At 38.4% G+C, this 27,390-nt stretch overlaps 1 protein-coding gene across 2 annotated transcripts; it reads right to left on the minus strand.

Moving 5' to 3' along the window:
* Window positions 1-154: 154 nt before the first annotated feature.
* On the minus strand, window positions 155-27,390 carry ano5b (anoctamin 5b). 2 transcript variants are annotated; one of them, XM_067587486.1, is made up of 21 exons: window positions 27,076-27,390; window positions 22,212-22,256; window positions 16,613-16,677; window positions 14,856-14,963; window positions 9,951-10,019; window positions 9,451-9,735; window positions 9,069-9,188; window positions 8,158-8,273; window positions 7,898-8,032; window positions 7,007-7,112; window positions 6,735-6,795; window positions 6,050-6,201; window positions 5,833-5,907; window positions 5,491-5,716; window positions 5,201-5,379; window positions 4,883-4,980; window positions 3,742-3,872; window positions 3,355-3,560; window positions 3,007-3,194; window positions 2,684-2,789; window positions 155-2,578 (listed from the first exon to the last, which is right to left on the minus strand). In XM_067587486.1, exons 1-21 carry the CDS (start codon window positions 27,149-27,151, stop codon window positions 2,354-2,356), a joined length of 2,772 nt encoding a protein of 923 aa, XP_067443587.1. In that variant the 5' UTR covers window positions 27,152-27,390; the 3' UTR covers window positions 155-2,353. The 2 variants fall into 2 exon arrangements, with proteins under 2 accessions (XP_067443587.1, XP_067443595.1); XM_067587494.1 differs by lacking the exon at window positions 22,212-22,256 and having other exon boundaries at window positions 27,076-27,389.

The following is a 27,390-nucleotide window of genomic DNA, read 5'->3' on the forward strand; positions in this document are numbered from 1 at the left end:
GATCTTAGATGTGCGATTTGCTGACAAAAGAGATGGGAGTAAAGATCAGTGTCTTTCCTGTCATTTGTGGGTATTGGACACCACCTGGTGGTCACACAAGGCATTGCACTTCTCTCAAAATGGACAACTTCAAAATGTAAATAAAAGCCTTAAACATAGTTATTTCTTCATTTATTGTAAATATTATCAGCTTTAATGCATTTATGTACAACGGCCTACAATGCAATCAGAATGTGACTGACAACATATTTACATAACAGCAATGCATGCACAGACAAAACAGGCTATTTTGCAATAACTAGCAGCAACAGCAGCAACACATGATATGAAATTTGTTTTTGAATTCAGATAGGAAACTTCGTCATTACAAAATCATACAAAAACAAGTAAACACAGACTTTTAAGGCATTTGTTTGTTTTGGAAATATATCGTGCACTTTTGCAGCAGGGTCACGCAACTGCACGCTGATGCTCAACAAACACCTGAAGATGTTAATCCTGAGATTGGAGTAAGTCAGGCTTACTTTTTGACTGTCAAATCAGAATGGCGGAGATCTGGAGTAACAAGTGCATCATTTCAGAACAATGTTTCAATATAAACAACTACCAAATCAATGTTAGACTTTAGAAGATTAGAAAAACATCTCACTCTATCTGATAAATGCCTAAACTGCTGTAAAAAAAAAACAACATATTTAATAATAATAATTGCGTAATAATTACAGCTGAGTGTTTTTACTTGTCTGGTCCCCTGATAAAGTAGCAATTTATACCATAAATGATACTTTACGAACTGTCCTAACACGGTTTGATGGTTATTAATATGAGGTGATGTAGTAAGAAATCAGGTACTGAAAGGAAACTTAAAAGAAAAATGTAACAAAGTGGATAATGAAACAGCTCTAAACACAAATGCTTCAAGCCACAAACCAGCCACAGATCAAAAAAATAATTTCACTACAACCCATTTAAATAGATAACGTATTCTGACTGTCTACAGTAACATGTAGTAACCAGGTAGAGAGTATGAACTGGTTGCTAGAAGTGATTAGGTAGTTTTTTTCTTTTTATTTTTACTGAAATTCTCATTCACATGTATTCCAACCAGGACAAGAATTCCTCTGCTTTCTTACTGCAAACACTTCACATCAAGATTATAATTGTATCTGCCTACAATATATGGAGACATGAATAATGTAAAATCTGAAAACAATAATCCAGGCCATTTATTATCCACGTGTATATACTACGAGGAGTAAAACTCTCACACACAACGCATAAAACAGAAGATCTGTCTTGAGATCTTCCAGCGTCTTCTTCACGTAGTCTCTTCTGATGGTAGAAGTGTTATAATTGGTCCCGCAGCTAGTTGGAAATACATTTGGAAGATGGGACGTGAGCCCGCAGCTGCCGTCTCACTATAAATTAATGTTGCAGCCCTTAAATGAGGGTGGAATGTGTCGAAATAATGCCACACTTTTGATTGTTACAGTATCGCTGCAGTATGAGGGAGGTACTTTGTTTTAAACACAGTTTTTGACAGCTTTTCCCCGAAACATCATACACTCACATAACAAAACTGACAATCTTATAGCGCAGCTTAAGATCAGTGGAACTAAACATTATGTAGCTACTTTTAAATGATAGTGAAGCTGTTTGAGGAATACGCACCACTCGTTTTGAATATCCTCTTATATAAATGTGTTTCACATTTTCTTATATTTAACAATATTTAAGTCTGAGTGTCTTCTACTCTTCATTCATAGTTAATTGACAGACAATGATATGATTCACAACTGACGTACAGTGTAGCTTCTTGTTTGAGCAATTCAGTCCTTCATCCTGTATTCTCATTAGAAGAATCACATGCAGGCAATTAAGTTAATGATATCATTATCAACTCTTCTTAAAGGGTAATTACACTAAATGTCACACGTTCAACACCGCAACTTCTAAGTCTATCAGCACATACATACACAGTTTTTTTTTAGTTATGAGACATGGAGAGAGTGAGAGAAGGCAATACATGGGGAGTGTTAGTACAAGCTGCACATACAATCTTTTTCATCCCAGAACCTTCCAACAATTTGCTATGGCACAGAAGAGCTTCATCCATTTAAGAAGCTGATTTGAAAACAAATTGAAATGCTGATTTTTTTTCTCTAATGCCTCTGTACAGATCCTAATATAGGAGTACACCTTGTCAGAAGATAATGTCCATTCAAAAATAAAAAAAATAATAGCGTTTTAAATCTCAGAGACAGAGGCCCTTGCATACGGATGTTCTCAGCGGGGGTAAAATTCCCACAAATGTCCGTTCTGGGCTTGGTTAGTTGGCAGTGTGCAGCAAGGGCTACAGGCACTCAGACAACACTTCATGTTTGTCTGGCGTGGAGGAAATCTCTGATTGTGGCTCCGTGATGAAGCTGGCACTCAGCTGGAGTTTGAGCCTCTCCACTTCGTAGTTATGCAGGTACTCTTGAATCAGGTAGCGTTCCCGCTTAATGCGTGCCTTCACATCCGACGGGACGTCCGGGATCAACCACGCCACAAAGAACTTCACCACAAAGACCACATGCTGGAGAGGGGGTGGGAATGATCACATGATTGTTGTTAAAGTAATTTGGAAAAATAAATTCTAAGTATTTATACTTTGAGGGAGGATTGGAAAAAAAGGTCTTACTTCCATGATAATAATGAAGGCCATTTTGGCTGCCAGGATGTGCCAGAACTGCATAGTGTGGTTGTACGCCTTCTCGTGGCCAGGAGGGTAACGGTAGTCACGGTATCTGTACCAAACAGCAAGGAGAGAGGCGTCATACAAAGAGTAATATACAAATTGTGCTTTTTACAGCAATTATTAAACAAAAAATATCCACTAAGATGATACATTGCACCCTTCTGGATAACATACTGGCATATAAAACATTTACAATAGACCTCAAAACTCTTCAAATTATAAAATATTCTACCACCAGATGCATGACAAGCTCTTTCTCTTAATACCTGCAGGTGGTGGTCGAATTATCCAGCCAGTTGTCACGTTCCTCCGGCATGTTGTCGTTATGTATCTGTGAGATGTTGTATATTGACAGGCTGTTGTTCACATAGCCCGTCATGGAGGACTTATTATTGTAGGCATACAGGTAGACCAAACGGGGAATCATGTCTGAGGTGAACGCCATGATGAACGCCTGAGGTCAAAGAGAGCACAAGAGGCTGCTGTTGAAATGTTTGCCAATGAAGTAACATTGCTAGAAAAAATGTTATGTTTCATACATGAACATACAGAAATGATTCAGTAAAAAAAACTCCCTTAATGTCATATAAAGATTATTTTTACACAAAACTCACATTGGTGACAACAGACAAAATTGCCACTGCATTGAGGATTTCTTGCCACGCTCCGATGTTTCGGGCCTTAGACGCCACCGGTCGTCTGAACTGGGTGGTGAACTTCCAGGCGTCGACCCTGATCTCCAGGATGTTGTTGAACAAAGCCAGGAGGGGAGCCAAGGGGAAAGAGGCCACAAACAGAGTGATGAAGCCAAACTGGATCACTGAAATGACAGGGAGAGCAGCCAGAAAGAGTTATCAAAAAGAAAACCAAAGAGTGGAAAACAAATGAGATAGGGATAAATAAGATTGATTAGTCTTCATATATCTCTATAGAACTCTTCATCTTGTTCTCCTGTCTAGATATGAACTTTATTTGAAAACAAGGACAGTGAAGTATCTCACCCATCTCCAGGTACTCATAGAACAAGCCGAGCTGGCTGAAGTTCAGCAGGACGTGGTCCTGCTCGCAGCGGCTGTAATGGTTATCAGGATTGTGTCGTCCCTTTCTGCTACTCCACAAGTTACGCAACAACCTATCAAGAAGCCCATGACAAAGAACCAGATAAATAAACTGCAGACACTGGGATTTGCACAATGCCAACAAGACATTTCCAGAGAGAGATGAGTGAAGTGAAATGATCAGCACAGCTACTGCACAATTAGTAGCTGCAGTACTCTGTTCTGATTAGTGAAATCAGGCAAATAGACATTGAGAATGAAAATAAAACTCTATATACTGTATGTTTATATTATCTGTGGAAACAGTTTTAGGTTCTGTGCACAAATTGTTATCTTGTGGACGAGGTATTATCCAACGAGAACAAATTACTTAAAAGTGGGCGTAAAAGTTTGGGACAGCACTTCTAATTCAATAAAATAGCTCTCAATAATTTTGTTGTCACTGATTGTTTTATTCAGCAAAAGGGAATCAACAATAGACTAATTAATACACACAAACCATGAGTTTTTTACTTGTGATATAATTTGATGATTTTGACAAGTACTGTCTTCTGTGTTGCTGGTGTCATATGTGAGATGAACCCTCGGGATTCCATTTGACTAAAAATATTTTCTTCTCATATACTTTGAAGTATTTTCATGGCATCTAAACCTATAAATCTTCCCGAGTCCAGGGAACGGATTGTGGATGAAGTCAATGACACTGTCTAAATCTGCAAAGAAAGTCTGTTGGCTAAACAAGTTCTTAAAACTTGTGGCAAATGTTTTCCACTAGAAACATTCCTGTTTTTTTGTGGCATTATATGACATTCTTAAGTGAAAATAAAACTCACCATTTAAAAGTGACTGTGCATGTGGGTAAGCTCAGTGTTGTTTCCACAAAGTGATAAATGGATAACAACCATTTCTTCATGCACAATGATTGAAAAAAAAATCTCTGTACATCTATGATGTAAAATTGTTGCCTTGTTGTGGCTCATAACTAATTTCACACAGTAAAGTAAATGAGGTCTTGAGTAAATGAGTGAGGGGAATCATTGAGAAGTGAAAGACTGGGTAGAGGACAAAGATTTGAGGGACTCACGGCAGCAGGGCTTCTTGAATGTTCCCCCATAGTTGTTTTCCTGCCATGACGATCACCAACTGAGTGGTCAGCTCAATCAGACAGCCTCCGGGATCACACTAAGAAAGCAAGACATTTTTAGTTTCTATCCAACATATTTTATTTTAATGCACTTCCAGGTGACAGTCCTGAGATGATAAAGTAAGGAACACACACCTGCCCTTTTCTATGGAGATGTTAACTTGAAGAAAAACATCTCAGTCCAGTACACAACATAACTTAAATCAATAATAAATATCAAAAGAAGAGTAAGTAAGGTCAAATAAAAAGAAAACTCACCTCCTCATTCCTCAGTTTTTTCCACTTTTTAAACATGTATGAGTATTCACCAGGATAACCCACAAATTTGCCTTTAAAGAAGGCCACATAGAAGCAAGAGGAGTAGTAGTTGACAAACTGGAACAGAAACATCTTCATGGTCAGCCTGTTCTCATACTCCAGGTGGGTCTTAGGGATTTCTGCAGGGAGCAAATGGATGGAGATGAGTAGATCAGGGTGGTGTGAAAAGACAAAAGGATGAAAAAGATTAATTTTCTACCTCTGTACTGTACTAGATAAAATCTCTTTACCCATGTCAGTGATCCAAATGGCCACCCTCTCGTAAAAGAAGTTGAGGATCATGATGATGACAAAGTTGATGCAGGAAGCAGTGACAGAAGTTGCCAGCTGTGGAGTGATGAATCTTCCCACCAACTGGATCTTCCTCATGGGGTCTTTAATGATACTCGCAAAGGCAGCGTACACGGCCAGCCTGTACGCTATGACCCCGATAATACAGGCCACTATCAGAGAGATCTGTGGGGAGCACACACACATATATTGTTGGCAGTATGTGACTAGGCATGGAAAATAACCCACTATGATTTATTGTTAACAGCACACACACACAACTGAGGTGAATATTCAGTTACCCAGAGGAGGACAGTGGCTGAGGAGAGGCAGTAGCGAGCGCACTTGCTGCTGACGGGGAGATATGGCTCCATTTCCTAAAAGATTATGCACTATTATTATCATATCAACATATCAAAATAGTTTTAAAATGATTAACCATGCTTGTATTTGCAAATCACGGAGTACATGACATTTGACATGTTCATTCCCATGTTTGAAAGAAAGTTTCTGGAGCACCTTTGTGATCTTGTTGAGCCTCCTGTTAGTGCATCTGATCTCAAACTCGGGCCGGATTTGAAGCTGCTGCTGTTCCTCTTCAAAGTCCACCAAGTCCCACTCGTACTCCAGCCGGGCTTGACGCCGCTTCCAGAACTCCAAAAACAGAGTTACTGCCAAGAAGATTTGACGAAACAAAACATAAAAATCGTAAAATCTTTGTTTTGGGAGTCATCTCTAGCAAATAGATGATTGTTGTATGATGACAAATGTTTATGCTGTGCATGTCTTTGTGTATTTCTCTACACATTCCTTTTTTGGAGAGGCCTTTCTTACTTTTTGAGTGCCTTTGTTGGGTTTTTGTTTGGGGAGTGATGCTTTCAATAAAAAACAGGCTCAAAGCATATTTCCAGCTAATTTATAGGAACATATTAAAGGTATTTTGGCTATGTCTTCTTGGCTGGCTGCTGTGTATGACTCCAGCCTTTAGGTGCTCTAGGCCTGCAGTGTCCTGGAAAAGCTATGTGACCACTTAGTGTAACATAATTGGTGCTTGCAAGGTGATCTGGGCTTAAGCAGTATGGATGCAGGTTGATGCTTCGGTGTGAAAAGACTTTAACTGTGAGAATCTGTTTTATAAGAGGGGGGTGCATTAGATCTCCTACATGGGTTAAACACAGTAAGAGCAGCATTGATGGAGACTTACCCCAAATCCCCATAAATATGGCAAAGAATACTGTTCCTTCATTATCAAACAGATGGGATTGCTGGAAGAGAGAATATGGAACAGGTTAAGTAACATAGAGGAGCAGAAGAAGAGACACGCTGAGCATGAACAGGGTGACATACTGCTGACTCTGCAGGATACATTTTACTGCAGACATTAAATGACTCATTTCACACACTACTGTATAATTTAAATGTGTCATTTATACATGTAGGTTATCTGTGGTTTTAAATTTGAGTGTTAAGTTTTACCCAGGAGGAGAGACATGTAGAGTTGAGCTTCCAGAAAGGACACTTCTTATCACAAAGTGGACACATCACGATAGTGCCTCCAATGTCAGCATCACAAATTTCTTTGCTAAAAGGAGAATAAAAGAGAATGAAAATCAATACGAATAAATGCAATGAAAGGTAAACATTTTCTGAAGTAAATACAAAGCAATATTACTTGAAAATGGATTGTTAGCATCCAGTCTGAGGGATAGCAGTAATTCTCTCTTCAATCAGTAAATGATTTGTAGTAGGGAAAAGAAAACCAATTCCCACCAATCATACTGTATGGCCAAAAGTAAGTGGACATGTCCGCAAACTTTTGTCTAGGGCTCTTTTTCATGGTTTTGGTATAAAAAATTATTAGTTGGAAAAACCCCCAGAGATTTTAAGAATTAAGTAATAAAAAAAAGTTTAATTCTTGTGGAAAAACGTTGTAATATTTTGAGAAAAAAAAAAAAAAATAGGTTGACCTGAGTGTAAAATATGTTATTTTTGTAGATTGATTGGATTACATGTGCATGTTTTAGCATTTCCTGACAGTCCATATGCTAGTGTAGCCTACAGTTATTTAAAGTTGTAAAAACATGTGTTTTTACTGCAGTGTTCCTTTCCTTGCTGTGTCAGCTCAGTTCCCCTTTGCTTATAGAAGCCTCTGCTCTGTTTGGGACTGTCTCCCTACTCCAGGAAGCTCATTGAAAAGCAAAGTCAAGTGGCTGTGTGCTGCACTTTATCAGAGGTAGGGGAAGTTTGTGTGGACAATAATCCACACAGAGTTGGGATTTATGCTTCAGAAAGGTTTTCAAACTGTTTCTGTTCTGAGAAGAGGTTTGTCCATATATTTTTGGCCATATGGTTATCAGCTCCCCTAACCTTGAGATGTTGTCGTCATAACTGAGTACTCCATATGTGAAACATATAAGACCCATGACGGCTGCAAAGAACAGCATCTCTGTGTAGAATCCCAGCCAGGCAAAGTAGATCCCGATCTTCTCCCCATAATACTTCCTGCAAGCAAAGAATTGTTTTAACAGCCTGTCTAATTCAGGTTTCAAAATCAGAATCCAAAGTGAACATATATCAGTGATCGATGGAAAATCTTACATGAAAAAACAAAGGTGTTGCTTGTTTACCTGATGAGGTTAAGAGGCTGCTCTTTGTAAAAGCAGAGAAACCTGGCCCAGTGCTCGTACAGGTTGTAGCGCTCGCTCTCACATTCAGCATTTCTTGCCCGTTTCCAGTAACGACACTGAGAGGAAAAGAGACAAAGCAACATCGGCTGATGAGGAAAACATCTCTGGAAATTTAAGAAAGAATGAATAAGCACATTTCCCAAAATGTCAAACAATCCTTTAACCCTTTCTTAATAATAACAACTTTATAACAGTTTCAACACAATGCCCTTGAACTGAAAAGGAAAACACTGAGTTTTTGTAATGTAATGTTTTTATATAGCAGCAAATAGAATAGGGGATAAATTCTCATATCAAGGTCATGCTAATTAAAATATTGTGGCTCTGGAACTGTAAAATACACAAATTATGCAAATGTACTTTACAAAAAAGTAATTGTGTCCTGCTCTCGAAGTTTAATCGGCCAGTCTTACTACTAACACTTTTACCACAGTCAAAATAGTAATAGTAAAAGTAGACATGATAGGAAAATGTGCCGGGTCATAAAATTAAGCACTCATTTTACTGTAAGTAACTGCTCCGTTCAGTGTTTTAAAATTATCATGTGTTGAAATGTTAGTAACATTTTAACATTGTGTATGGTCCAGACATTACTGTAGTTCTAACTACTTAAAGTGGAATTGGGTCGCTTATATCCTGTTAGATTTGCATAAAAAATTATCTGCAAAGTTCAAATAAAAGTACTGTAATACAGTAAACAGTCACTTACCTCTGTAGTGAGGCAGAATTTAAAAAGTCTCACAAAGTGTAAGTGCTTATTAATGTGCCAGTATGTTAAAGTACTTCAGTAAATGTAATTTGTATGTCAAATCTCTGCATATTCATCTAATTTTTTCTTGCATGTATCTTACATCGTGAAGTGGGAAGGCTGCTGTGTAGGTCCCGTTGCTGAGTAATCGTTTGATTCCTGTCTTGTCTTTGTCTTTCCGGCCCTCTTTGTAGTACGGACAACGAGCCAGGATGTAGTACACCTAACAAAAGAGATTTAACGAGGGATTAAGAGATTTGGATTCCATTGTTCTTTTTAGCTAAATGCATTTATATTTTACTTTCATGTTACACAAGCTGTTTCCAAAAATAATAAAAAATATAAACCCCCACAAAGAATTGTGAGAGTTAAACTGGATTTACTAGACTAGATAAACACTAAAACCAAAAACTCAACACATATTTACAGTGTAACATAATTAAAATTCTCCTTTTAGAGAGAATTACACTTTAAGAAACACTCACAATTCTGTTTCTTGTGGAAGGTGGGAAAAATGTGTCCTTGTCATTGATAAGGAAGAAGTCCGTCTTGGTCTTGTCAAAAGCGTGGGTGAAGTAGTCCGGCTGGGGGTGCATGATATGCTCTGGCAGGCGGAAAGGATGTGAGAGCCACTCCAGTGGGACGTCCTTAACATTGGGGATATCGCTCGCCTTGAAGGGAACCTTGATCTTCAAGACATCTGCATAGGTGGCCAGAACATCCCACGGAGCATGGATCTTCAAGAAGTATGTCTTTTGGTCTTTGGAGGCCTGATTCCAGTATAGATGAGAGAAAGAAAAAGAAAATATTGTAAGCTTCAACTATTGGTGAAGAATTTCTGCACATTTTCTTTTAAATACTTCAGATTAGCAGTATAATGTGTTTTGTGTTGAGCCATCCCTTTAAGATTTTTTTTCTACAGCATGTTGTGCCTCAGTGTACAATCCACTAGGTGGTGCAAGTACTCTGTGGTTGGATTCCTTACTGATTTGTCATCTGTCTCGAGCTCCAGTCCAGCTTTCTCAAGATTGGCCTCAAACTCCCTCCTCCTTTCCTGTGGACGAATACAAACCACAAGCATGAGAGCCACACAAACTCACACCAGTCTCAGCAAGTTTTCAGCTTTGCCCTTCTGTGTCCGAGAAATTTAACATGGTCTTGGTCTGAGGTTTTTCTGAAAACACTCACTGATTTTATCTGTTTGTTTGTTTGTCAGTTGGTGTCTCAAAACTCCCATGAATGTATTTTCCCAAAGAGAGATCAAGGAGCAAAGAACAGAGACTAGTTTAACAGGAGGCATGATTCAAATTCATAACACAGTCAACAATTTATCTCTAGTCTATATAACTATGTTTTTGTCGTGCCCCAAAACATCCATCCCAGCACTATTACGCTTAATCGGTACTTTTGGAAGCTTTTGAGGTTATAGATAAACTGGGAGAAGAGCAAACTGATGCCCATAACAGACAAATCAGACGTTTTCTACGCACCACCTTTTAAGTCTGCAAGGGACCAATTCAAAACTTTAGGTATAATTGCTACATGAGAGCATTGGAAACTTTTGAGAAGTAACTGGAAATGCAAGATGCAACAGTTAAAACAGAACAGTGAATTTTGGAATACATCACCCATTTCTATAGTCGGTCGTATTAATGCAAAAAAGATGTTTGCTCAATGCATCCTTGTGTCTATTCTCCCTTACTATTTTAAGAAGTTGGACTCTACCATATCATCTTTTATTTGGAACAACAAAAAGGCCAGAATATCAAAAAAACATCTATGTAATATGTACAGCAGAGGGAGCCTTTGGTTTATCACAATTTAAATGATACTACTGGGCAGCCAATCTGAATGTAGTAACATTTTGGTGTGGTTTCCTGCCAGCAGACCAAAACCACAAGAACAGACCCTCATGGTTTCAGACTGAACTGGTTACAAGCGGTCACACTTACGTCCCTGCACTACTTAATAATCCAGTTAGGGCAAATATACCAACCTATATAAGTAATCCAATTATGCTCTACTCCTTAAAAGGATGGAGACAAATTCAATCTTTCCTTAACATGCCTAAGACATAGACAGTCCAGTTTGTCACAACCATGCCTTTCCTTCTGCCTGAGTAGACCAAGTCTTTTCTATCTGGAAAGAGAGTCACAATAAAGGACTTGTATGTTGAAACTTTGTGTTTTTCCAACAATTACAACAGACTCAGGATCTACTATCAGCACATTTCTACAGTTAATTCTTTTTATTATTTTATTTTATTTATTTATTTTCGACTCATGTACCACATTATGAACATTGGTCCAAACATAACATACTGGATAGCATCCCTCGTCATGTACCCGGCACTAAGGGATCAGTCTCTTTCTTGTATGACACTTTACTCGTGTAGTGGTGTCCTACAACAAACTGAAAAATGATTGGGAACAAGAACTTGATACTGAAATCTCTGAAAAAGTGTGGGAGGCAGTTCTTGGCAATATTCAGCATAGTACTTTAGATGCCAGACATACCTTAGTACAATTCATAGTTCCCAGATTCCATTATTAAAACTCCAGGTTTCATGCCATATAACCCAACACCTCTCCTTTATGTGATACGTGTAAACAAGAGACCCGAACGCTTACTCATTAGTTCTGGTCCTGCCCAAAGTTAAATTCCTTTTGGACTCTTATATTTGACTATACTGTATATCCAAGGCCTTTAATAAAACTATCGCACCAGATCCCCTACTTACTATCTTTGCTACAGTGGTGGTTAATCCTTCCGTTAATAAATAACAGGGCCAAGCACTTCTGTACACTGTTGGCCAAACTCTTTGTCTTACAACATCAGAAGTGAGAGGTTAGTTCTCTATTCCAGCAGTGGCTTAGGGATCTGAGGAATGAGCTTCACATGGAGACATTTCGCTATAAGTTTACTAACAGAGATAATATCTTCCTGAAAACATGGCGACCCTGATTTGATAAATGGACGGCTACCTATGATAAGGCTCTCGATTAGAGTGGCACCCTATGCACTTGAAAGCATAAAATATAAGATTTTATTATTTAATCCAATGTATATTTAAACACATTATCCCACATGCTGGTGTCTTTATTTATTTATTTTTTCTTTTTCCTTTCCTTTCCATCATTAGTATCATTATCATTATTATTATTATTATTATTCATTATTTATTTATTCATTTTTTTCTTATTCATTGTATTTTTTGCTCTGATTGTTATCTTCTCTGTCCTTATTTCATATTATTATTACTAATTTATTATTTAATGTTTTCCAATGTTATTTGGGATGTTATTTAATGTTACATCCATTCTTGAAAACAGTAGATAGCAGGTGGTGAAGACTTAACACAATTTATTTACAAAACCTTTTCCATTTTCTGCTCTGCTTCATTTTTTCATATGGAACCAGTGTCATCTTGTGATGAACTTTTACCTTATTGAGCTCCAAGACAATGGAGGGAGGGGATGGGTGGGAGGGATGTTTGTTGAAGAAAAGAAAAATAGAAGGAAAATATTGCTTAAATTACAAGATGACTTGCATCTGACCTTCAATAAAATAAAATTAAAAAACAAAACAGAGGGCATGAGATGGGTGTGATTATGGGTGTAGCTTTTCACAAAAAAACAACTTAAAAACAAATTCTGTTACTACTTCCAAATGGATTTAAGGGACACTTCCTGTGCCTATCAACAGACACAGGGGGAGGCAAAACCCTCCATTACTGACCCAGTTAAACCCACCACAGGGAGGACATTCATGTTTTAGATATAACCTTGTTAAATTTTAAGACATTTGGTACAGTGGTAGAAACATCGCCTACATCAGTCATTCAAGACTTTTACTAACACAGTCTCTGTGCTGTGACCTTTTCAGAACTCAGATTAATGCTGGTGTGGCAATAACATACTTAAAAGTAGGTCATATTTGAGGTAAACATATTTGCAATAAAGGTTGAAGAGAAGTAGTTAGCCTTGGAAGCAATTGTGAAATAGTAAAATCTGTGCAATTCGACAACAAATTCAATTATAGTGATTACAAAACAGAAAACTATGAGATTCCATAAACAAGAGTCAGACCAAAGATTTTTGAATTCATAGAAGTATAGACTAGATACACTGTGACTCATGCCAGGAAGAAAATATCACCAGTGAAAGAAGAAAATTAAGTCCACATAGGATGTACAATGCAGTAAGTATCAAGTAAACACACACATACAGTCCACAAGAGTAAATGTAAAAAGAGTAACGGTATGTTCACACAGAACGCAAAGTATAATTTTTCTCATGGCGGGAACACATCCAAAGGAGAGAGCCAGGGAGCACGGTGGTGCTGCAGCTGATGATTTCTGGAGAAACCACTACACCAGTCACACCGGATTCTGCTCTAATCCAGAGCCGTTTACCGGTGGGAGGAGTTTCTTTTTTAAACTTTTGGGATTAAAAAATTGATTTAACTTCACTTTCACTTCTCAATCTAACTTTTCACACTTTCACAAGATTCACACACCCCTCAGCTGTTGTCATCAATAATATACATATATTAAATGCCGGTGAGTCTATATAATTTTAAATTTACATAGTGTGTAGCTATCTATGTGTAAAAATATGTTGCTGCTGTATTTATGCCTTTAGATGACGTTATTTTGAGTGTGGATGGAGTAGCTTATGTTTTCAAAGCATAGCTCTGATTGATCTGAACTCTCACTCAGAAAACAAGCATTTTAAAACTTGTTTGCTTGTCGTCTTGTGGACAGACCTTTCAAAGTATGAATACAGATTTTTTACAAATCTGCATCATGATGTAGTTATTTCGGCATCCTTTTGATTCGTTTATTGCAATTTAATTACAGCGAAATCTAAGTTTATTTTGGGTTCATACTGCTTTAAGGTTTGTAGTTGTCATCTGGGAAGTGCAGTAAATCAACAGATTTTTGAGGGAAATTTGTGAGACATTAATGCAGTTTATCACAGCAAAATGAACAGAGAGGAGTTGATAATGTATCTCTCAGTGTTTACAGATAAGTGTCAGTATGACTGTTGTTAGCAGGAGGACTGAGCCTCAGTAACATCACCACACCGGCTCCCGTTGTCCCGGTGGGGACTAGTCGGTTCCTGCCATTGCTCACTTGCTGTTTGGGGCATATAAATATAAATGATTCAAAACTTGCGCGAGTAATGCAAGGTGAAAATTCACATTGCATTTGGTGTGAACATAAAACCCCACAGGAATTCAAACAATCACAAAAAAGATACAATAATGAATAGAGGACACAGAATAAACAGATTTATGCCCAATTTTAGGTACAATCATGAAAATGTGGGCATCTCCTGACATCCTGTGAAACAAGCTAGTGATGGTAAGAGGAAACCATTAACTCTTGCTTAAAATCCAAATGAATTCAAATATATTGACAGCTGAGAGTACAAGAAGAAGTGATACAACTGGCTCACTTTTGTGTAACGATGCCTCCTCCCTCCAACAGTTACCATCAATCCTACTGGCATGTGACTGACAATCACATGATTCATACTTCATACAGCTATGGTACATGTATATATCTGTCAAATATGGTGTGTATTCATGTATCCACCTCATGTTACCACAATTATCTGTCGGTAAACATCTTTTTCTTGAAACTATTACAATGAAACACACAACAAAATATATTAAAATCTGTTAATTTCATTAATTGTTTCAAGTCTTGTGTCAGTGGAAAATCTGTTACTGTCATCTCACTTCCTCTTTGTGGTGCCATGTATTCCTGTCACGAACATAAATTGTGTAATTAAGTCAACAGCGTCACAGTTAGTCACTGGCCGCAATGTAAAATGCTGAGTAGTCAACTAACGGCAACTTGAGACTTTTCTGTTACACTTACCTGTTTCTTTTCTCCATCCTTGTCATCCACGTAAGACAACACAAAGTCGATCCTCCTCACCCCGTCCTTGAAGAACACCGTGTCTTTGTTTGGTTGTAGCTTGTCCATCTATGTGAGAAACAACAAGTGGAAAACAACATTTTTTAGATTTCTAACGGAGTGGAAGAAACCTAAAGAAAAGAGCACACAATACTTTGACAACATACTGAGAAAATGTAATGAAACTGTCAGAATCCTAAAGACAGAAATGAAGGGCACAGACTTTAAAATTGATAAATATACAGTATTAGATTCATAGAGAGACAAATCATACATGTAATTTAAGTTACTGTGGTGGCTTCTGATTCTAGGCATTAAACTATTCACTTGTCAGCATAAGCTAGTATCCAAAAGTGTTTTGAGAGAATGTTTAGTTTGGAGACAAGAATAGCAGAGAGAAGCCATGATTACTGTATAGAAAACCCACATAAAACAGGGGAGTCATGGACACAGTGCAGTTACAGCCTATCATTATACTAAACTTAGCTGTTGGTGGAGGACGAACATATAGTAGTCTACATGTTTTCTATAAACTTTTGTATATCAATCATTGTCTTATTTCCTGACTTTAAATTCTTTGACATAGATTCTTTTTCATTATTGTGCAAATGTTTTTTTTTAATTGTAACTCTGAACATTTAAGGTTATTCTGCATGAAAAAAAAACTCCTCCTGCTCCTCCTGCTCTATATCGAAGACCTTCATATCTTAGTCTCTACTATCAGAAACAGCACTCTTGCTGGTAATAATCACATGAAAATGTATAATATGATCTACAATATGTAAGATAACCAGTGTCTATTATATAGAGTGTACAGTATGCCTGTATTTGTACATGATTGATAATCGATTAATAATTATTTTTTAAGCAAATATGCCAAAATGTTTACTGGTTTCAGCTGCTCAAATGTGACGATTTAAGGCTTTTCTTTTCAATTCCTTATAGTAAATAGATTATTTTGGGGTTTTGGACTGTTGGTAAGACATTTAAAAACTTTCATTATTTTTGAACATTTTATACGCAAAATGATTAATTGACAAAATAGTCAGCAGATTAATCGATAATGACAATAATCTTTTGTTGCAGCTTTATTTTTGAGTGATGATCTGTCATTTTTATGAAGCCCTTCTTGTTATGTTTGATAGTTTAGAGAACCACGCCCAGCTTCTTTATCAGACCCTCACATCCACTAACTGACCGTCTTGGGTGTGAACGCTGCTTGATATGTTATGTAAGCATGCTCTGACTTAATGAGAACATTAAAAATAGATTAGCACTGATATTAATGAGCTGAATCCTAGAGTCATATATCACAGAAACATAATATAATCAGCGTTATGAATTAAGATGGATAAAGCCATCTACTTCATGGCCTTTATCTGAATCACTGCAAATCCAACAGACTGTTAACAGACTCCCGTCTGAACAGCGACAGTTTATTTCTGTCTCGCTGTTAGAGAAATGAGAGGAGCTCTTTGAGATGCAGAGGTCTTGTGACTAATCAGCGTGAGTGGTGAGTCAGCAAAAAGGTCATGATAGCCTGTAAAAACAAACAAACGTAAACACTGACACAAACAATCTGCTGGACAAAAAGAAAAACACAAAATCATATACAGGACAACTGATTTTGGTTTGTGACCAATCAATCAAAATAAAAACTGTTATGTTGTGACGATGTAAGAATTAGTTTAAATCCCCACAAATACATTTGAACTTACTTCTGTATGTCCAGGCAGTGTTGATCTGTCTGATAATGAACTGACGCCATTTCCACTGTTTTCATCTGCAAATGAAATAAGCAGAAAAAATGACAACTTATGCGCTGAAAGGAAAATAGAAAATACATTGATGATATGTATTCAGGTAGAATACACAGCATGATAGAAAGTTGAACTTTGTGTAAAATAAATATGATACAATTAGCTTTAACAACAACATTCACATGTCAAAATGTTACCTTTAACTAACTTAAGAATTAGTGCAATTCTTCAGTTGAAAGATAGTTATTACACAACAATAACGACTAAAACTAAGATTATAATGTAATTATGACTGTTACTAGATCTAGTAGATGGTCTAACAACTTAAAGACTTTGGCTTTATGTTAGTGATTTTGAATCACAAGTGTTCACTGTAATGTTATATCTTTTTGCCCTGACATTTATCGTGCATTATGTCTTTAAATGTCTTTGAATGTTCATTTTTGGGGAGGATTTCCATATTTGAATGGTTTAACTCATGAATGTCTTATTTATAGCTCTGCCTGCAGATTGAAGGCATGTCGATGGGTAATGCAGCCAAGATTTTAACTCAATCACTGGATGGCTGCGAAACCAGAATCATCTTAACTCAAACTTTGTAAACATTTACAATGTTGCTAACTTCACGGATAGGGAAGAATGCTGATTTTCCTGTCTGATCCATTTTCCTATTTGCATGCACCCACACCCAAAGGGGGGAGAACTATACAAACTATAAGGTTCCAAACATAATATAACTGTTAGAATTTCAAATGAACTTATTAAAAACATTTTAGGAAAATGTTAATGCTAGCACGATGGGTAGAAATCACATTATTAAACTCTCAGCTATGTGAAGTAGGTGTTTTTATCTTGAGTTAAGCTGCTTTACTGCTCTCACTGATATCCAGTAATTTAGCTGAACTAGACTAATCTCACTGTTCATATGCATACAGGATATGCACCATGAAAGATAATAATATTTTAAGTACAGCCAAACCCAAACTTTCCCTTTAAGGATATTCAGCCGGCTAATAACTGTTATGGCCGCCCATCCATCCCAGACAAACTCAATTTGACAAGGGCCCAGTAGAAATTCTCCAGTCTCCTGGCAACATCAAATACTTGCCATGTTGTAAGCCTTAATATGAGCTAAAAGAGAGATGAGAAACACAAAGGCAGCACACACACACACACTCCTCTCCGTCTCTAATGCAACGACACACAACATTCCAGCAGTGCTGCTCTCTCCCTGCGTGGCGGGCTCTGGCAGAGGGAATGTGCTCATGTAGCATTGCTCTGCTTGCTGCCTGGCACTCTTTTATTCCTGAATGGTGGGAAAACAGCACTTCCTGTGGGGGGAGGCTGGAACGTGTATGAAGACATCAGTGAGGGGGAGGGGCCACGGGGGGCTTGGGTCTCTACGGTACCAGAAGTCCTACCTCCCCTGGATGAATTCAGCACACAAAGGACAATCTCCAGCCTCCTCCAGCTTCACACAGGCAGCCATCCCTGATTAGACACAATGATCTGACTGACAGCAATATCAGCCAATTAGAGAAGGACTGTAGTGCCTGCACGTGTAAGGTCTCTGATAGGCTGGGAGACTCACCACAGAGGAATGGAAATGTGTTATATCAGTTAGAGCGTAGGCTTCCAAAAGGTCTACAAAGAACAAATTACAGAGTGGTTTTTCCATCAGGCTACTGGGAAGTACTGTTGACTGTCCGGCTAAAGTTTTCTTTTTTTCTTGGCAGTCTTTTTTTTTTGTCTCTTTCCTTTTGGGTCTCACTTTTTTGGTCTCACTCCAAATGTGCAAAGACTTATCAGAGCCAGGGTTGAGCAAATAGAGGCAAAGGGCCAGCCGTGTGTGATATCTACTTCCACAGAGAGGCAAATAACTGAAGAAAGGGGTCAAAACATAGATTAGCCTGCCCTCTGTTCTGTAGAACTGAGCAGTTATGGCAGACTACAGCACAGATAAAAAACCTGGTGTAGAGCAACTCTCTTGTGCATATTAACTGGAACAAATGGGCATTAGTGTTCATTCACTTAAGTACTGTACATTCAAAATACATAGTTATTCATTCATGCAAAATTACCTTGGCAATTATCTTGGTTTTTGAAAACCAAATATAACTCATTTGAAAGTAAAGCACATACGCTGTGATCTTTAAAGCACCTCTCAGCCAAGCAACCCAGTTACACTTCAGATACTCTATTTACAGTAGATGAGATATTCTCCTGTGAAAACGTCGATCGGCAGATTGCCAACTTACAGATAAAATATGTCAGGAAGCTCCCATGGGCTCTAAATTAAAGTAACACTTTTAACCACTGTCTAGGAGGAACTAGTGTCCCAAATGGTCAGCCACAACTGAGCACTGCTGCCTGACAGTGACAAAAATCTATAAGCTAGAGGCTGAAAGAGATATTCCTCTCTTACATGTCTTACTCTGGGGTATAGACATGTCTAACGTCTAGCTATGGGGGAATCCTTGTGACAGTGAGAGAGAACCAACTAGCACAAATGTCCTGAAAAATAAAACTCCCAAACTGGGCCCCAAAGTGTGGTAACAACTTGTGGAGTTTACATCCCAACTAGCAAATGGTCTGCTTTTCTAGTCTACCCACCATTCAAAGCGCTTTACAACAGATGCCAAAATTTGTCCATTCGCATATAGACGGCAGAGGCTGGCAGCATTGCTGGAGGTTGGCACCTTGCATGGCAGCCTGGCAGCATTGCTTTACAATGTTTCTAATGCTCACTCACCCATTGACACACACATACACACACCAATGGCAGAGCTATCGGGAGCAATTCAGTATCTTCAACATGTGGACTGGAGGAGCTGGGGATCAAACCACCAACCTTCTGATTAGTAGACAACATGCTCTACCTCCTGAGCCACAGCCACCCCTAGTAAGAGCCTTGAGACCAGAACTGGAGTAGACCTGTCCAATAACATCCACAAGGCCTTTGTTTGGTAAAAAAACTGTCCCTGTCAGGCTTTGCCAAGGACACCATTAACTGGTCCGCATTCCTAAATGGTTTAATTCTATCCAGACTCACACTTCCTACATCTGTTGCTCTGTGGAACAGAATAGTAAAAGTTTTAAAGAATTTAAAGATTAATGTGTAAATATGAGGAGATCACCTTAACTCAGTAATTTAGTATTACACTTCTGTAAAGTTGGGGAGTCATGAGACAAAAAAAAACCTGTAGCCATGACATGAGCTGCTGCAGCTTAGAAATCTTGATTTTTCCCTGGCATGGGTCAAGCTCCAAAAACACTGGATTTCATCTTCATTAGACCCTCCCTGCCTGGTAAACATCCATGTCTTCTAAACCACATGCCCCCAATTTGTAACACAAGCTTTTGTTAAAAATTTGTAGCCTTCAACTCAAAGCTGAAATAACTATAACTGAATAACGGAAATAACTGGTGATATCATTTGGGTTATATTTCAGATTTTGTAAAGCATTATGCAAATTTTTTCACAGGCTAAGTCAACTGATATCGATGTGTAAGATCAATGGAATTTCCTTTTAAAGAAAATCAGAAACAGGATTGCAGCCACTTTCAGATTATCTGAGGTAGACAGTGAATATTATTCTTTCCAAAGTGGTCAGTGCCAAGAACAAGGCTGCACACAAAAGACAGCAACTTGAGGTTCAAGGGAATGGCTGGTAAGAACCTGGCATACCCAAGGGCCTAGGTAATAGCCATGCCTCTTTCATAATATAATCATCATCTTGTCTAAAACAGACAAGACAATTCTGGCCCAACATATTCCTTTGAAAATCCACCTGTCAGGTAGACATTTTGTAGCAGAGTACACCTTGATAGAAAAAGCCTTAATTTGTCAAACAAGTTCCTTAAAAATACAAGCAAATCCCATTTATTGAGCAGTGGAAAAGCATTTACCACACTCAAAACTGGAGTAGGATGCCCAGGGATATCCCCACAGCTCTCAAGTTAAACCACTCACAGGTCAGACCCACAGAGAAATATCTGACCAGGAGCCTGAGATACCAGCTTCTCCTCCACTCACCAGCATTGCATTGAAGGCCAGGGAGGAGTGATCAGAATTTGGTTCAGATGATTTTCCCTCCCTCTGAACAGCTGCAGGTATCAGCAGAGGAAACCTGCAGTACAGGACTATGGTATATCACAATAGGAGGCCGCTTGTGTATAAGTTCCCAGAGGAATGTACTTGTCATGCAGAGAGTCACAACATCAGAGACAGCTCTCTCTCTCTATCCCTCTCTTGACACAAACAGATCCACTATTCCCAAGCCAAATCATACTAAAGGTAAATTCACCACAACCTGATGAAGTTTCCATTGCCCATGACGTGATTGTGTAACTGGCAGGTGGCAATATCCCCCACTCGACACACACACCCACACAAACACAAAATATGATGAGTATTTTTCAATACCATGTAGTTATGATAACCTTGGCTATTTAAAACACTAAATACTGTTGTGGAAATATTGAGAATGTTTATTGAAACACTTGGCCAAGCGGAGAACTGAAACAGTACACATCAAGATGTTCTGCATAAGATGCTGTCTCTTCCCATTCTGCCCTCTGAAGGTCTGACTCTTAGTCTTTAACCCCAACAGATCAGCCTACAATATGAAAAATTAGTCTAATTGGTTCACTAGTTTCTAAACAAGGTACTGCACTTTACCTGTGTCAGTTCAGGTCACGTTGCATGGAACTTCGGGTCACCGTCAACACATTCTGGTTTGAATGTCTGATTATGCCATGGAATCTCCGCATTCACCTATCTGTGTTGTCTAGTAAGGCCCCCTCCAACCTTGGTAACCACAGCAATGCCAAATCACCCTCTGTCAGAGAGGCTTTCACTTCCCCAAACAACACAGACAGTTACTCCGAGTCTCAAGGAGAGGAGAGAATGTCTCCTTCTGCTTATGAATTATAGTGTGACCTCAAGGCCCAGGCATGACCCAATGTAACCCAATTTGTAACCCCTAAAGATAAAAACTTCCATTACAAATACTACTATGCTAAAAGATCATGCACTCCAATTGTGCACATGTATGAATGACACTAGGAGTGGGCTGATATGGATAAAATATTCTGTAAGAGTATATGTAACTTTATGTTGTGGCATGACACAACAAGGGATATTAAAGAGATCACCATGTAAACAATAAAGCAAATTATCTGATGGTTGACACAGTATACATTGCCCACCTCTAACTGACATGTTACCATGTGCACATGCCTGACTACAGTATATGTGTGCATGCATCAGTGCAGATCTGACACTTCAGCCACAGAATACAGCGCACTTTACTATCAGCAGCCAGGCTCTGCAGATACAATCAGAGACTGAGATGAACGCTGAAAGACAGACAAACACACATTTGGGTCTGATTAGCACACTGACCAGAAAGCAGTGAGGAATTAGCAGCCAAAACAGAAACAGCCGTTTGGCACAATGAGAGATCACGTAGATGACATAAGAGAAAAGTAGGACACTGATGAGAAGACGGACAGACAGGCATCACATAAAGCCTCTGATCTGCCCATACCATACCTGAGTGCAGGTTTATCCTGAATGCAGTCAACACTGCAAGACCATCTTTAAAGGACAGACAGATAGACACAAGTTAGAAGGTCTTAAACTGTACGCAAGGAGAAGAAAGCGTGCCTGCTTTTTAAGTGTTAATATATCAATACCAGACTCTGTGCCCAGGGTCTACTTAGCCAATCGAACAAATGCAGAGAAAAATAAATAACTGAAATGTTCAGCAAAGCATTTTATCACTTCTGGCAATCAGACCAGGACTTTCATCTGCAGCAGAGCATCTGAACAAACAGTACTAAAAAGCTAGAATTGATAAAGTGAGTAGTTCACATTTGATTCAATAACTAACCAAATTGTTTTTTTTTACTATGACTCAAGCAGGCCCTGTGGGTGTTTTTTACAGCACCTACTGTCTGAAAAAAAACACCAATAACAGCTCTTGTGTAGCTCTTTCACAAAGCCGTCAGTGCACTCAAACTGTCCCACTTATGCCACTCAAACAGATCCACCTTTATTTTTAAATTTAGATAGGAGTTCTTCGAATTATTGTTACGTCGTACGCTTTAACAAATGTAGACTGACACAGCTCTGGGTTATGATAAAATAAACCTTTTCTTAAGGGAAATGATGTAGACGTGGCACAGATTGCCCTACAACTTCCCTCTAGACAGGAGGCATTCATGACAGATGGCTGACTTGTGTGTACCTGAATGATGTGATAAAAGTTAGTACTAAATGTAATGGGTCCCACTCAAAGTCAGTCATACACTGAACTAGACAAGCTGGGAGGCCACCTCCTGCACATTAGGAAAATGTGGCAGGCACTCATATTTGAAATGTTAAAGCATTACATGGAAATATTGACTCTTATACCACACATTGGTGAGAAATAAGAGTCTTTATGGCTTTGCAGGCTTGGTGCATGTAACAATACAACCACAACATCCTGACCTCGAATGGAGCCTAGGTCTTCTATCTCTCTGCCCACATTTCCTGTCAAACCTGCTTGCAAGCTTTCTATGAAAGCAAAATTCATAAATTACAGCAGTGAAGTATGACTTTTTTAAATTAAAGCCCTCGAGGAAAAAATTAGGCACATAACATGTACAAAAGTGTACAATCTTGTATGGTAAGAGTTAAAAACATAACTTGTATTGAGTCTCGGAGTTCATTCTTGACCTCTGAAGTCTCTTGACTTCAAAGTCTGTTTGGTAGCTGTTCTGGATCTTTTGACCATATCCCATGATCTTCATCAGCAGATGGAGTTTGGCCAATTGATATTGTAGATGTTCAAATTTCATTTTTTTCCCCTAAGCACTTTAAGTCTATATTGTCTTGAGAGAACCTTGGGATATGGCTGCAGATTTCCTATATTTTTCTTCTGTGGGAACCACATTATGCATTGTAAATAATAACAAATAGAGAAAACCTTTGATAAAGTAATAAAAATGTAAAAACAAATGTAAAGTAACAAAAACATAGGAGTTGTACTTTTGTGTTTGCATTGGGGCCAAATTGTCATTAGGAATACAAATTGCTATTCTTATCATCAGGATATTGCAGTCCTGAGAGGGAAGTTTCCTTGACAATCCCCGGAAGGCTTGAACAGTGCAAAGATACCACAAACTCTTATGCAAAAGGTCATGTCCAGGGTGAAGCGGAGGGTGTGTTATCATCATAAAACACAACATAACGCACTTAAATACCCTGTTTGATATCTTTGATAGTCTGTTAAGGAAGGCATGTTTGAGAAAAGAGTTGTTTCCAAGAAATACTGGTCTACACAAATTAGGACAGAAATAAGCTTTCTTGCATTCATTTGTTGATAGGCAACCTTTGGCCTGGTTGACTGGTTTTGATATGATTCATCTGAGATGACAGATATAAAAATATGCTTGTTTTGTCTTCTCAGTTGCCTTGTTATCAGATTGGGAAACTTGTACAAAGAGGTAATGCATCGTGACAAATATACTGTAGTCCCTACAGGCACCGTTATTCTATAAACAGCTCACATACATAAAACATAATTGAATGGCTTTTGAGAAAGTTTGTTTTCCACTCATCCAAGTGTTTCATATCCATGTACTGAAAGAGCAGGCAAATAGGCTGAAGCAAAAAGGGAGCATATAGAGGCCATGTTCTAAACTTGGATCATTTTATTTCTAAAACTTGCTCTAGCAACATAAAAAGACATCCCAAACAATTCTACTGTAGTACGTTGCAAGAAAACCTCCGTTGAGATGCTTCATATGTCTTGTTTAGTATCGAGCCTCCATCAAAGGGGTAATACAATTACAAGGCCCGTTTCCATAGCAACTCTTTGGCTCTGCTTCATCTCTGACTGGAAGATGACTTCATCAGCTACGCTGCTGATAGCAGAGATCACCTTAAATGGAAGTTTATCCTTATGTGTAATTACTATCAAGGACACTTAAAGGGGGAGACATTTCATGTGTCATAATTAGTCGCGACCAAGTACCGGCTGAGTTTTTGCATACAGCAAATGTTTTTGTTTTAGAAAACGTGCCATGTGCCACACTGTATGTAATGTAACAGTGCATCTGGTGTTCATCCGATGGTAGGAAGTTGGTCATGTCAGTTAAGTCTATAAACAGCATTTGGGCAGCTGTGAACAAGGTCATACACTCCGAACACAAACATAATAAGGTGAGGACAGAGCTCTTCCTCTCCTTTCACGTGTGGCTGAAGGTCTGCCCTGATAAGAGCTGTAACAAAGCCACAGAACAAACAGTCTATTAACCTACAGCTCATCCTAGACAAAAAGGCTTGTGTCTTTCTTAACAAGAAACACTGATTAGCACAGTAAAATGGGAGGAATTACAATGTTCAAATTGGTATTTCATTATGTTCAGTCAACACACTTTGTATCAACATGACTGCTGGGAAAGGAATTCTTTTTATTTTTAATTTCCCTTGATAATCTCTTAGTAATGTAGTGTTATCAGCACTGGTTCCATTGAAAAGTTATGTGTTATAACTGAGCTACATGTTGTTTGCTATTATAACATGCAATGTAAATACGTATTTTAATAGCAGTTTAGCTGACACATCTCTATAATCAAGGACTTTAAAAAAAAATCTATATGCTGTGCTGCATTTCTAGATTGGTAAGTAAAAAGCAGCCTAAAACTAAATAAATAAGATCCTTTCAGGACATTCATGATATACAATACACTACTTGGTGGCTGTATGTACATCAAATGAAGCCATTGAAATAAGCCATAAAAATAACTAAAAGCGCAGTGACTGCTACGTCTATTGCTTACAGAGTACTAACATGCATTTCATATTACATTATAATGAAAAGAGATATTTAGACTAATTGTCTATTAAAACCAGTGTTTCTGAATAAACAAGACTAAAATGCAACATTTAGTCTGTCTTTCTTTGAGCCAGCTTCATTAAAATGCAGTACTGCTCTTATCACAAGGCACCAGACTTTTTCAAATTTCCTTTTCCAATCATCTTAAGTTCTGACAAGCAGGGGTCAAACAATATGGTAGATCAATACACACCATGCAATTACTGTATCTTAGAGTCAGTAGTTTTGAAAATGATAGAAAAGTTTGAGTCTACCTTAGTAAGGAGTTGAAAATGTAAACAGAGGGTATGTGACATGGTGAAGATGAGGCATTTTGGGCCCTCAGATAAGTGAGACATGGATTATGTAAAAGAAGATACAACTATGAGGACAACAACAGTCTGAAAGCCTATCTGTTAACCTCCTGATGGATTCTGGTGACCACCATTTGAAACCACAAACTAAAAGTCAATGAAACCTGACTATCTCTGAGGAGTCCATTCCATTAGATATGGACACACATACTAAGCTTGACAGATAGCAGAAAGGAGAAAACATACAGGCACTTATTTGTTTACCTCACTTACATGTTTCACTTATGACCATTTCTTTCTTGTGTCATTGAAAAACATGGAGATGAAGATGCTTCTCGAGCTGGGATATTATTCTACAGTATCTACTGTGGTTTCACAGTTTTGACCTCTAACAGGAATGACTTTAATTTACCTAAATCCTATAAATCCGTCCGAAACACATCTGTTTGTGGAGTACCTGCCAGTGTGACCTCACTCACCTCACCGTCACAAGATTTAAGAGGCTTTCAGGAAAGTTCCCATGACATAAAGCAAGAGACTAAATAACCTCACAAACACACACATACAGTTAGCACGCCAAAACACCCAGTATGTCAGGTTTTGATGTGTTTGCCTCCTTGCTTGTCACAGGATTGCTGCTAACGTGCTGTAACGTTACACTCCTTTTACACAGCCAGAATGAACTCTTCTGGCTGCATAAAAGTCATTTCTTAAATGGTGGGTTTATCCTGCCGTTATGCCATCCACTACAATCCTGACCTATGACAGAGATGACTATAATTAATCCAAATCCTTCCCAAATTTCCCCCCATTCTTCTCGCGCGTGACGTCATAACGCGCAGTCTCATTGGTGCTGAACAGCTGTCAAATTGACACCAAACTTTTAAAAAACAGTAAATAACACCTTTTTGTGGACAGTTATTTAATTAGGCTGTGGGTAACTAGTGATATGTATAGAGCAACTCAAATTTCTTTGCTCTATAATAACATTGTGACATTTCAATATCAGGATTGGTCTGCTGAATTGAGTCTACATTGACCTTATAATATGTATTTAATCGTTTATGACTTGCTATTATAGTTACTTACAGGCTCTAATTTAAATGTGAGGATATACTGTTTTTCTTAAGGATGGTCATTTCATGCAGTGGGCTACTTTTGCTACAGAGAACTACTGTACCTCCCCACGACTCCCAGCTCCTGTTTCAGGTTAATGAGTACATATTAATTAAAATACCTCCAGTCTGTGATTCCGTCGCGTTCTGCAGCTCGATCAAAGTTTCATCCTTCGCCTTTCCCGTTATTCGTCTCATAGCGGCCGACGGTGTTATTATAATAGCTTTACCTTCTCAAAAAAAGTGGAGACCGCAGTGAGGATGCCACTCGGGTCGATGAAGACTCCACCATGTAAACTGATCACTCACCAAAACCAATGAGTCAGAGTCTGATCAATGGATGTAAAAAGCATCATATTTTCATTATAAGCGACCTTCACTGAGGCTGTACCCTGCGGAGATCCCTGGTGCTACCCGAGAAGACCAGATCACACATA

This window comes from Thunnus thynnus, chromosome 1 (genome assembly GCF_963924715.1).
Source record: "Thunnus thynnus chromosome 1, fThuThy2.1, whole genome shotgun sequence".
NCBI lineage: Eukaryota > Metazoa > Chordata > Actinopteri > Scombriformes > Scombridae > Thunnus > Thunnus thynnus.

Excerpts from the sequence above, each read along its gene's own strand:
- ano5b (XM_067587486.1), bottom strand. The coding sequence starts at position 27,151 with ATGAGACGAATAACGGGAAAGGCGAAGGATGAAACTTTGATCGAGCTG. Across the intron at positions 5,908-6,049 it reads GGCTCAACAAGATCACAAAG|GAAATGGAGCCATATCTCCC; the intron begins GTGCTCCAGAAA and ends ATAATCTTTTAG. Across the intron at positions 3,195-3,354 it reads TTTTGTCTGTTGTCACCAAT|GCGTTCATCATGGCGTTCAC; the intron begins GTGAGTTTTGTG and ends CTTTGACCTCAG.